The sequence below is a fragment of the Stegodyphus dumicola genome, chromosome 6, assembly GCF_044657685.1.
Source record: "Stegodyphus dumicola isolate Sdum_Otavi_A_Nest chromosome 6, ASM4465768v1".
Lineage (NCBI taxonomy): Eukaryota > Metazoa > Arthropoda > Arachnida > Araneae > Eresidae > Stegodyphus > Stegodyphus dumicola.
In genome coordinates, this window is record NC_140773.1 from 223,090,165 (window position 1) to 223,103,771 (window position 13,607).

The 13,607-nt window shown below is 30.6% G+C and overlaps 1 protein-coding gene across 1 annotated transcript in view; it reads right to left on the reverse strand.

Moving 5' to 3' along the window:
• Positions 1 to 13,278, reverse strand: part of LOC118198940 (lipid droplet-regulating VLDL assembly factor AUP1 homolog) — a 48,107-nt gene extending 34,829 nt beyond the window's left edge. Inside the window, exons 1-2 of the mRNA XM_085819586.1 lie at positions 12,723 to 13,278; positions 1,402 to 1,539 (exon numbers count right to left, since the gene is read on the reverse strand). Of these exons, the coding sequence (XP_085675712.1) occupies positions 1,402 to 1,539; positions 12,723 to 12,772 (188 nt within the window). The 5' untranslated portion in view covers positions 12,773 to 13,278. The remainder of the gene's footprint in view (positions 1 to 1,401; positions 1,540 to 12,722) is intronic.
• Between the last annotated feature and the right edge of the window lie 329 nt (positions 13,279 to 13,607).

A 13,607-nucleotide genomic window follows, 5' to 3' on the forward strand; every position in this document is an offset into this window, starting at 1 on the left:
GTTTCTTGATTCATAATTTGCATATTCATGATAAATTTGAATATTTGGATTTCAAATTTTATATGTCATAAGACAGATTTATTCCATATGAAATACCCATTGATTTGCTTTTCATGAAATACAAAAAAATATCCATAAAATATTTTCATCTCTTGTATAATCCATTCATCATCTGATTACTCAATCCAGCTAGAGCACTCCTTACATTGTGATGATGAAAATGGTTTTGCACGTTAACAATATTCACAACATGGTCTTGTTATTTTTCACAAATCAAGCATAACTTCACTCTGAACTTCACAACACTTATTTTAATTACTTTAAAGAAGTACACATGCACACATCCACAAAAAAGAGGGGGGGGGCATTGACTATAGAAAGAAATTGTTAGCTATTCAGTCTAGTTACAAACTTTGTAAAAATAGGGGAGAAGCAAGTGTAAAAAATAATACAAGATGATTCATTTAGAACTGACCTATTTCACTCAGCTGTAGTTTTGTTAAAAAGTACCCAATTTTAAAGCGGTTTGTAACAAAAAATTCAAGAAACGATAAAAATTTAGTGAGCTGTCTCATTTTTTGATGCGCAATGCCAAAAATAAAAGAAATAGGAAATAACAAAAACCACTTAACTCTCTTACTATCCAAGGACACCAGATCTAGCACCCCCAGATTTTGACTTATAGGGTTTTCTGAAGAGTCATGTCTATCACGATAAACCACAGACACTGAACAACTTAAAAGCCAGCATTTCTACAGAAATTGCAAACATCACTGCCGACACATTGTGAAGTGTTGCAGCCAACATGGAGGAGTGAGTTTGGCCATGCCCATACTAGAAGAGTGGTCATTTTCAACACCTACTGTAAGGTAAGTGATTATACACCTTTACTAGCCACATTTGGTATGCCACATGGCAATCAGAGTTTCTAACAAAATTTTATCGGTGCAAGCCATCTCTTATTATATAGCATTTTCTGGTTTTCGTTATTTCTTCTTCTTCTTCTTTTTTTTTTTTTTTTTTTTCAAGTGTTGCACGTCCAAAAATGGGTTGAACCACTAAATTTTCCTCCTTCTTGACTTTTTTGCCACAAACCGCATTAAAATTGGATACTTTTTAACAAAACTACAGCCCAATGAAATAGGTCAGTTCTAAAAGAATCACCTTGTACAAAAAGTGGAAATCTACATAAAAACACATGGTGGTTATTTTAATAGTTTCTGTAACTGTATTTATTCCCACTTTTGTATTTATAGTATACGTACATTTCTCCTTTTACACATGCACAAGTCTAATAAATGGACTATATTTTATATAGGATACTTCATACAGTTTCAGATACAAATGTATTAGCATTCTTTGCTTAGCTATCATATACGAAAATAAAGTGAAGGAACTTACCGACGCAGTACTGGTAATTTTGTAAATATCACAGCAAGAAGAAAAGCATTAATTCCAATTGAAAAACGAACTGCTACAAGACAAAGGCCAAGTGGGAAGTAAAAAAACAGTGGAATGCAAAAAAACCAAGATGGCACTCTGAAATAACAATAATACAATTTATATATATTTTTTATCATTTAATTAAAAAAATCACTATTAAAAGGAATTTATCTATGAACAAGATATACACTTCAAAAAAAAGTATTGCAGAAATTAGCAGTAAGAACTTGGTGTATACTGCAGTAAAATTTTATGTCCCATTATTTTGACATATATATAGTGGTCCTAGCACAACTTTAATTGGTATTGTTATATATTTGTTTACTGTATTTAGTTAGAGTAGAGAGAAGGATACCCCTTGTATTATTGCGAAGTTGTTGTTTCATTTATCGCCAAGTTGTTTCATTTATAGTAGCCTGAGTAGTTGAATGTTATGGAAACCCTATTATGATGTAATCGGCTGCACGATTGCTGTAAATTTGTAAGGGCTTGTAGTGCGTGTTGGTTACGAAGCATATTGCTTTTTTTGTGGTTTAGACGGCAAAATGGCTGAAAGTAGTAAGATTATGTTGAAGTTTCTGTATGATTTGGAAAGAAAGGGGAAAAGAGCATTACTTGACTGGTGTGTAAATGAAGGTTTACTTACTAGCCATTATTGAGTGTCCTGTTTGTAGGAAGGAAATGAGTATGGTCAAATGTCAGACGATAACGGTGCTACGGAGGTATTTTTTATTCTTATTTTGTGAATTTATGTGGTGACGCCAATGCACAGATTCTAGTTCAGATAATTTTAGGATGTTTTTGGATGCTGTTAAAGAATTTTGTTTGACTGAAGACATGTTTATCTGTAAATAAGTTAAGTAGATATTTCCTTTGTGTAGTGCAAAGATGAATTTCCTTTTTTATGTTATTTCATTCTTTCATTTAAAATGTAGTTTATTGAGATAATAGTATATTTTTTGTTGGCTGCTCCGTTGACTTTTTAAGTGAATATAGTCTGATATGTACATGGAAAAAGTCCAGAGAGTGCACTATTTTGACTTGTGTAGCAGCGATTTTTGCAATCGGCGCTATACAAGCCAAAATAACAAATCAAAGAATTGCACAAACGCGGTACCCATGTACTACCAAAAATCACCAAGGGGTACCCGTAAATATATTTTTACCCTGTATTTAATTAATATTACAGCCATGGCAACAGAACATTGTAACTAGGGGATTGCAGTTGGATTCTTATAGTTTTCTTGTAATAAGAATGTTATTAATGTTAATATATATGTGGACTTTTTAATGACTGTACTTTAATATTTTAGTTACAATCATAATGTGTATAACAATCACTAATTACTTAGATTTTTTTATGGTAAAAAAGTTAAAAGGAAATACAAACAAATTTTACATTTTCGTACCTTCTGCTAAAAAACTATATGAATTATATTTTATAATATTCTAATTTATACAAATTTCTTTTTTATTATATGATCCTTTCTCATTCTTCATCTATTTATTCAGTCAGGTAAAAATATTTTGGTACTATTCCGTTTTAAGGACCGTAAAAAAATTGCAGCAAAAATGGATGCGCAAAAGCACCAAATCTAGCAAACGCGCTCATTTAAACAGCGCGCCAAATCTAGCATACGCGCTGATTTCAGATTGCGTAAGTTTAGATAGTTCTATATTTTCTTAAGACGCCATTGAAATACTAGTTTAATTTTTAAATCCTTTTTTTATATTTTAAATCCTTTTTTGATATCCTATGGATTTAACAATTAAGGAATTGTCCATGACGAAAAGTCTGCAATAGAATTTTTTCAAAGAAAAGGCATTTTTCATTATAGAAAATTATGTTTGAACCAACGAGATGAAATTATGCTTTAGGGATAACTTGGTAGCGAAATAGCGATGCAGGCATCCACTAAGTTATGTTTAGCCTTTTTTTATATAAATTATAATAATGATCTGAAATAGTTATTTACTCTTATGCTTCCATTCAGTTATGTTTAGCCTTTTTTATATAAATTATAATAATAAAAAAATATTATATGAAATTAACATTTCATCTAATTTAAAACATCAATCTTAAATAGTTATTTACTATTACACTTCCTTTCTTGCGGTTTCTTTCTTCTTAGGGTTGCCACAATTATTTTGGCAGCACTGGCATCAACAATAGTTTGGCGATTTTTTACGGTCCTCAAAACAGAATAGTACCAATATTTTATATGTGTCATATTATTCAAAGCATACAGATCAGTGGTTCTTAACTGGTGAGAATTCTCCCCTTGAAGGATTTTGTAGTTTTAGTGAGGAATGTGGTCTACCTTTTATTTAGCTGTTCAGTATTTGATTTTAGGTTATGAACATAAAACTGTAAGTTTTCCCTTACTTTGCATTACAAATTTATTTTTAGGTTTGATATAACTTCCCCCCTCACATTTTCTTGTCAGGATGTAAATTTAAAGTGAAGTGAAGTGAGTATTTAAATGGGTGAATCTCGAGTTTATTCACAGGTTTTTTTCGCTAGCCAGCGCACGTTTCATTCCTACAAGTATCTTGCTGTTATGATAGTAAGCCTCTTGGTCATTTCAGATTATTGTCATGTCTGTTAGGTTTTTGTTGAGTCAACCTGTTAGGCACAACTTAATGTGCTAATCCAGCACTATTTTATTTTAGATTTTGAATTGAATTATATTCTACATTTCAGTTCCACCACAAGTTGATGGTGCCATTGTAAAGCACAAAGATTGTGCCTTTCTGTTAATTATTTGAAATAAATAAAGGGTTATTTTCACCCTTCTTCTGTGCTGGTAATTTATTCACTCCTGTGCAAGAATTTGCCAGGTTCATTGTAGGATCTGATTTAGTTTATGTGGAATAGCAGAGACGGATCTTACAAAACAAACTACTTGTGGCTGATCTTTAGAATGTGGTAACTGGTAGTTTGGCGACATTTTGGAGGCGATAAAGGTTACTACCTGGGACTTTGGTAATAATGTGAGCAGTACTCAGTTCCGATTCCGCATTATTTTGTGTGAGGGAAATCAGCGATCATGGGATATGTCATGCGATATTAATGGATGAATTACGGTTCTTTAATCGGAAAAGGGGGGAATTTGGAAAAATATCTGTGGCTGTATATTATTTTGTATTAAGCTTCATTGTGTGTTGTGTGAAGTAGGGTTGAATAATTTTGGGATTGTATGGCGCTGTCTAAAGTGAATGTCCAAGGTATTGTGATAAAGAGAATTTTGCTTTTTATTTAGCGGAGGAAGTGTGGAGGAAAAATTCGCAGAAAAAATCGTTCAATAATTTTATTGAATCCATAATAAAAGTGTATCCACCATGTAAGCAAGATTCTGAAGAAGATTAGGTCAGTTAGTATTTTTAATTATTTGAGGATATTATTTTTATGCATTGTTCTAAATGTAAGGTGGAAGTAAAGTAATTTGGTATTATTGGGAAAATTGTTATTAGCAATGATTTAGTTTAAAGTAATTAGGATTGTAAGCTAATTTTTATTAATTTAATGTATGTGCTTATTTATATTTTAAGTAGCGTTTTTGAATTTAATTATATTTTAATTAAATGATAGTTATTTTGTGAATTTTATGTTTGTAGGAATTTGGTATACGTTTTAGTTGAAGTAAACGTGCATGGAAATAATTTAAATATTTGACACTAAGTATTTATAATGCTTGCGGTATGAATTATTTGGTGACGTTTATAATATAATAGATGATTTAGTGGTAAAAGTTTTTGGATATTTTATTTATTTTATATGTGGAAATGTTCATATTTGTAAAGGGTATATACGTTTTCGCGATCAGGTAATTTCATATATGTTCTTTTTACCGGGTTTAAAGATTCAGAAAATTGTCATGCATTTTCGTGAAATTTTTCTAATTTATGAGAAAAAAGCTGTGTACATGGATATAGTGAAGAGTGTGCGCAATGCCATTTTTGTGCAATTCTGGGATGTTTTATTAAGTAAAAATAAGTCGACGTGTACATGGTTTAGTGATATTTTAATTAAATGATAGTTATTTTGTGAATTTTATGTTTGTAGGAATTTGGTATACGTTTTAGTTGAAGTAAACGTGAATGGAAATAATTTAAATATTTGACACTAAGTATTTGTAATGTTTGTGGTATGAATTCGTTGGTGACGTTTATAATATAATAGATAATTTAGAGGTAAAAGTTTTTGGATATTTTAGTTATTTTATATGTGGAAATGTTCATATTTGGAAAGGGTATATACTTTTTCGTTATTAGGTAATTTCATATATGTTCTTTTTAACGGGTTTAAAGATTCAGAAAATTGTCATGCATTTTCGTGAAATTTTTCTAATTTATGAGAAAAAAGCAGTGTACATGGATATGGTGAAGAGTGTGTGCAATGCTATTTTTGTGGAATTCTGGGATTTTTTTTTAAGTAAAAATAAGTCGACGTGTACATGGTTTAGTGATATTTTAATTAAATGATAGTTATTTTGTGAATTTTATGTTTGTAGGAATTTGGTATACGTTTTAGTTGAAGTAAACGTGAATGGAAATAATTTAAATATTTGACACTAAGTATTTGTAATGTTTGTGGTATGAATTCGTTGGTGACGTTTATAATATAATAGATAATTTAGAGGTAAAAGTTTTTGATATTTTAGTTATTTTATATGTGGAAATGTTCATATTTGGAAAGGGTATATACTTTTTCGTTATTAGGTAATTTCATATATGTTCTTTTTAACGGGTTTAAAGATTCAGAAAATTGTCATGCATTTTCGTGAAATTTTTCTAATTTATGAGAAAAAAGCAGTGTACATGGATATGGTGAAGAGTGTGTGCAATGCCATTTTTGTGCAATTCTGGGATTTTTTTTTAAGTAAAAATAAGTCGACGTGTACATGGTTTAGTGATATTTTAATTAAATGATAGTTATTTTGTGAATTTTATGTTTGTAGGAATTTGGTATATGTTTTAGTTGAAGTAAACGTGCATGGAAATAATTTAAATATTTGACACTAAGTATTTGTAATGCTTGCGGTATGAATTCATTGGTGACGTTTATAATATAATAGATGATTTAGAGGTAAAAGTTTTTGGGGTTGATCTTTGGATTATGGTAACTTGGTGATTTTTTGGCGAAAATTTGGCGACCAACTCTGCTACAGCAACCCTCTATTTTTTTTTTTCGCCGCCATTTTGTCTTCACGAAGTAAAAACATGTTTCTTTTCTTTTTATTTACTGAACACTTTTTCCAACAATCTACTAGCCAAATTACACTTATGCTAGAAATTTTATGTAACAAAACTGCTTAATCATGACAAATATTAACTGCAAAATTGGGAAAAAGTGCACAATCGCAAACTCCTTGCACGTTTTTCAGAATAGCACATACACATAAACCATTTACATGTCGACTTATTTTTCACTATATCCATGTACACTGCTTTTTTCTCATAAATTAGAAAAATTTCACGAAAATGCATGAAAATTTTGTGAATCTTTAAATCTGGTAAAAAGAACATATATGAAATTACCTGATTTCAAAAAGTATATACCCTTTCCAAAGATGAAAATTTCCACGTATAAAATAAATAAAATATCCAAAAACTTTTGATCTTTACAATATGGTAACTGGTAGTTTGGCGACATTTTGGAGGCGATAAAGGTTACTACCTAGGACTTTGGTAATAATGTGAGAAGTACTTAGTTCCAATTACGCATTATTTTGTGTGAGGGAAATGAGAGATCATGGGATATGTCATGTGATATTAATGGACAAATTACGGTTCTTTAATCAGAAAAGGGGGGAAATCGGGAAAAAATCTGGAAATTTTGTGTTTGGCTTTATTCTGTGTTGTTTGAAACAGTGTTCGTGAATTTTTGGATCCCATGGCCGTAACTAAAGTGAATTCGAAATGGGTATTTATGTATGTATTAATTTAATGTATGTGCTCATTTATATTTTAAGTAGTGTTTTTGAATTTAATTATATTTTAATTAAATGATAGTTATTTTGTGAATTTTATGTTTGTAGGAATTTGGTATACGTTTTAGTTGAAGTAAACGTGCATGGAAATAATTTAAATATCTGACACTAAACTGAAATTAATGTAATGGTTGTGGTATGAATTCGTTGGTGACGTGTATAATGTAATAGATGATTTAGAGGTGAAAGTTTTTGGATATTTTATTTATTTTATATGTGGAAATGTTCATATTTGGAAAGGGTAAATACTTTTTCGCGATCAGGTAATTTCATATATGTTCTTTTGACCGGGTTTAAAGATTGAGAAAATTGTCATGTATTTTCGTGAAATTTTTATATTTATGAGAAAAAAGCAGTGTACATGGATATAGTGAAGAGTGTGCGCAATGCCATTTTTGTGCAATTCTGGGATTTTTTTTTAAGTAAAAATAAGTCGACGTGTACATGGTTTAGTGATATTTTAATTAAATGATAGTTATTTTGTGAATTTTATGTTTGTAGGAATTTGGTATACGTTTTAGTTGAAGTAAACGTGAATGGAAATAATTTAAATATTTGACACTAAGTATTTGTAATGTTTGTGGTATGAATTCGTTGGTGACGTTTATAATATAATAGATAATTTAGAGGTAAAAGTTTTTGATATTTTAGTTATTTTATATGTGGAAATGTTCATATTTGGAAAGGGTATATACTTTTTCGTTATTAGGTAATTTCATATATGTTCTTTTTAACGGGTTTAAAGATTCAGAAAATTGTCATGCATTTTCGTGAAATTTTTCTAATTTATGAGAAAAAAGCAGTGTACATGGATATGGTGAAGAGTGTGTGCAATGCCATTTTTGTGCAATTCTGGGATTTTTTTTTAAGTAAAAATAAGTCGACGTGTACATGGTTTAGTGATATTTTAATTAAATGATAGTTATTTTGTGAATTTTATGTTTGTAGGAATTTGGTATACGTTTTAGTTGAAGTAAACGTGCATGGAAATAATTTAAATATTTGACACTACGTATTTGTAATGCTTGCGGTATGAATTCATTGGTGACTTTTATAATATAATATATGATTTAGAGGTAAAAGTTTTTGGGGTTGATCTTTGGATTATGGTAACTTGGTGATTTTTTGGCGAAAATTTGGCGACCAACTCTGCTACAGCAACCCTCTATTTTTTTTTTCGCCGCCATTTTGTCTTCACGAAGTAAAAACATGTTTCTTTTCTTTTTATTTACTGAACACTTTTTCCAACAATCTACTAGCCAAATTACACTTATGCTAGAAATTTTATGTAACAAAACTGCTTAATCATGACAAATATTAACTGCAAAATTGGGAAAAAGTGCACAATCGCAAACTCCTTGCGCGTTTTTCAGAATAGCACATACACATAAACCATTTACATGTCGACTTATTTTTCACTATATCCATGTACACTGCTTTTTTCTCATAAATTAGAAAAATTTCACGAAAATGCATGAAAATTTTGTGAATCTTTAAATCTGGTAAAAAGAACATATATGAAATTACCTGATTTCAAAAAGTATATACCCTTTCCAAAGATGAAAATTTCCACGTATAAAATAAATAAAATATCCAAAAACTTTTGATCTTTACAATATGATAACTGGTAGTTTGGCGACATTTTGGAGGCGATAAAGGTTACTACCTAGGACTTTGGTAATAATGTGAGAAGTACTTAGTTCCAATTACGCATTATTTTGTGTGAGGGAAATGAGAGATCATGGGATATGTCATGTGATATTAATGGGCAAATTATGGTTCTTTAATCAGAAAAGGGGGGAAATCGGGAAAAAATCTGGAAATTTTGTGTTTGGCTTTATTCTGTGTTGTGTGAAACAGTGTTCGTGAATTTTTGGATCCCATGGCCGTAACTAAAGTGAATTCGAAATGGGTATTTATGTATGTATTAATTTAATGTATGTGCTCATTTATATTTTAAGTAGCGTTTTTGAATTTAATTATATTTTAATTAAATGATAGTTATTTTGTGAATTTTATGTTTGTAGGAATTTGGTATACGTCTTAGTTGAAGTAAACGTGCATGGAAATAATTTAAATATCTGACACTAAACTGAAATTAATGTAATGGTTGTGGTATGAATTCGTTGGTGACGTGTATAATGTAATAGATGATTTAGAGGTGAAAGTTTTTGGATATTTTATTTATTTTATATGTGGAAATGTTCATATTTGGAAAGGGTAAATACTTTTTCGTGATCAGGTAATTTCATATATGTTCTTTTTACCGGGTTTAAAGATTGAGAAAATTGTCATGTATTTTCGTGAAATTTTTATATTTATGAGAAAAAAGCAGTGTACATGGATATAGTGAAGAGTGTGCGCAATGCCATTTTTGTGCAATTCTGGGATGTTTTTTTAAGTAAAAATAAGTCGGCGTGTACATGGTTTATGTGTATGTGTTATTTTGAAAAACGCGTAAGGAGTATGGTATTGTGCACTTTTTCCCAATTTTGCAGTGAATATTTGTCATGATTAAGCAGTCTTGTTAGATAAAATTTCTAGCATAAGTGTAATTCGGCTAGTAGATTGTTGGAAGAAGTGTTCAGTAGATAAAAAGAAAAGAAACATGTCTTTACTTCGTGAAGACAAAATGGCGGCGGGGAAAAAAATAGAGGGTTGCTCTAGGAGAGTTGTCGCCAAATTTTCGCCAAAAAAACGCCAAGTAACCATAACGTAAAGATCAACCCCAAAAACTTTTACCTCTAAATTATCTATTATATTATAAATGTCACCAACGAATTCATACCGCAAACATTACAAATGGTTACAAATACTTTGTCAAATATTTAAATTACTTCCATGCACATTTAGTTTAACTGAAACGTATACCAAATTCCTACAAACATAAAATTCACAAAATAACTATCATTTAATTAAAATATCACTAAACCATGTACACGTCGACTTATTTTTACTTAAAAAAAAATCCCAGAATTGCACAAAAATGGCATTGCGCACACTCTTCACTATATCCATGTACACTGCTTTTTTCTCATAAATTAGAAAAATTTCACGAAAATGCATGAAAATACTCAACGTATTCCAAAATACTACAAACATATAACTCACAAAATCACGATCATTAAATTAAAATATAATTAAATTAAAAATCACTACTTAAAATATAAATAAGCACATACATTAAATTAATAAAAATTAGATTACAATCCTAATTACTTTAAACTAAATCATTGCTAATAACAATTTTCCAATAATATCATATTAATTTATTTACTCCTTACATTTATAACAATGCATAAAAATAATATCCTCAAATGATTAAAAATACTAACTTACCTAATCTTCAGAACCTTCTTTACGTGGCACGCACACTTCCACTATTTCACACAACACACAATGAAGCTTAATACAAAATAATATAGTACTACAGTTTTCCAAATTCCCCCCCTTTTCCGATTAAAGAACTGTAATTCGTCCATTAATGTCACATGACATATCTCATGATCTCTCATTTCCCTCACACAAAATAATGCGTAATTGGAACTAAGTACTTCTCACATTATTACCAAAGTCCTAGGTAGTAACCTTTATCGCCTCCAAAATGTCGCCAAACTACCAGTTACCATATTCCAAAGATCAGCCCCCTTTTTATTACACCTCACATACCTTCCATAGAGTTGATATGAGCTCTGGTTTCTGAATCCTTAAATGTCACTAGGTAATTTACTAAGAGGTAAATGAAGCCATTTAAATCTTAGGCACACAATATCTAATGTAGTTGACCCTTAATTTAAACTAGCCAGCGATTATCAACAGGCATGTACAATACAGCAGAGTGCAACAGATTCAAAAATGAAGTAGCCAGAAGAAAAACATGCACCACTAAGGACTCCTAAGCACTCTCTTTGGAAGTAAGTTGAACTTCCTTTAAATACTACTTCTTACTCATTTCCATTCAACCTGATACTAAAAATTCATTCTGGTAGGAAGTTGTAAGTGGGAAACAAGAATTGAAAGGAAAAGGTTTCAAAATTAGAAATAACTGTTATAAAATTAACATACACCTTACAAAACATATCATTTAATACCATAAAATAAATCTGTTTAAAAATTTTATAAGATGCTAGCACACAACTTGTAAACTCAACATGGAATCAGAGCACTGGGGGTATGGGGAAACCAAGTGTCAGTGCTTTGTTTTTTTGCTGCCCAAAGCAATCTTTACAACTTCTAATGGTTTCTTCCTAAATTCTAATAGCTTTATCCTCCAGTCTGGCTGCACCAGCCCTGCATGGAATTAACAACAGTGATTTGAGGAGGGCCCCTATGAGAAAACTCATAACTGTATCAAATTCACTGCAAAACATGTCACATTATTTGCAATAAATTTACAAATAGTCTACTGATACCGCCAACTCCTACTGATAACATTACATACAGCTCAAATGACATGTCTGGTGAAATTTTTCTCTCTTCTAGATTACTTTAGTGCAAGATATAATACACACAACATTCAAAATACAAGCTAATCAATAATTTCTACAACAGGTAAGACTTCTGCTTAACAGCACACTATTAGCAGTTAAATTTTTTGCTTGGAATGTTGGCATAACAGCTGCGTAATTTGGGTATCATCTGTATATTTAATTCACAGTGCAATACTTCATTAAATGGGCTTAAAACTATTACTGTAGAAATGGTTGATACTAATTTGAAAGACTATAAAAATTAGCTACGTTAATTTGAAAAATATCAGTTTAAAAATCATTCTATAATATCACATTTACATAAAATACTTATGCTACAATTAACAGAATCCAATTGACTAAAATGCAATAGCAGTTGTACTGAAATCAAAGCTATATTACTATTAGGTCATTTTTAAATATGAAAATCATGGAAATAAAAGAAGCTGAAAACATAATTGACAAACTTTGTTACAAAACATTGTCAACAGATTTCTTGCATAAATTGTAAATAACTGTCAGAATAATCATGTTTGTGTTTAATAATACCGTTTAAAGAGGAAAGAAATAAATAAATGTCTAAGTTTTCTGGTTTTGTTACGTGATCAGAATAGCCTAAATAAACATATTTATTAACTGGAAAAATTAATTTCAATTAAAGAAAATTTTATAATTTATTTACCGACTAAAAGCATGTTTTGATTAATTACAATTATAAAACACTTCTTATTGACAATACGTTGAACACACTGCAGCTCATTTGATTATACTGTAATATTGTATATTTTATACGAAAGAAACCAGAACGTATATGTACCTTTTTCTGTCAAAGAGATCTTGCAATTCTACACTCATTTTGTGATGCATAATTCAGAATCTTTTGGTCTCCAGAATCTATTATTAAGATATGTCAAATCATCAAATTTAATTTTTCAGCAACAGCATTATTTTAAAAATCTCATTTAAAAGCAATGACTTTATTAAACTTCAGTGCTTTAAGCTTCAAAAATGCGCCATTCAATTGAAAATAACAGCTGATTGATTTATTTGACAGTTGACTTTTTGATAGTGTTGCCAAAATGGTTCTTTATTTTTCGCAGGCAATAAGAAGGAGGTTAGATATTCTAACCTCTTTGGTCAATAATACTTATTTTTCAAACGAGAGCAAAAGCTCTCACAAACGAATTGTAGTGACATTACCGGATGAATTTAGGAACATTATTCAAGGATAAACTTATTTACGAACTAAAATGAAGGGGAGGTAGAAGAAATTTGTCCATGTTTAGACTACATTGAAATGCCCAGTGTCCCGAAATGCATTCTCTTAGCCATCAGTAAATAAAGAGCACGAAGCTTGAACAAGAATATTCAACCAACCACGAGTACTCGAGTTATAACCCAACAATCACAGCACACCGAATAAGGGCATACCATCTTCATCGCGTCCAATTATTAGAGCGTGAGGATTATCCACTCCGGGGGAGGTTTGCTGCATCCGCAACAGCGCATTTACTGCGTCCGGATTATTCACGGATGAAGCATGCTTTACACGTGAGAGAGCCTTCAATCAACGTAATGCCCATGTGTGGGCTTTGGAGAAACCTTACCGTACTCAACCAGGTGCAGCTCAAGAGCATTTCTCAGTCAATGTTTGGGCCGGCATTCTTGGAGACTACCTCATTGGATCATACCTTTAACTCAA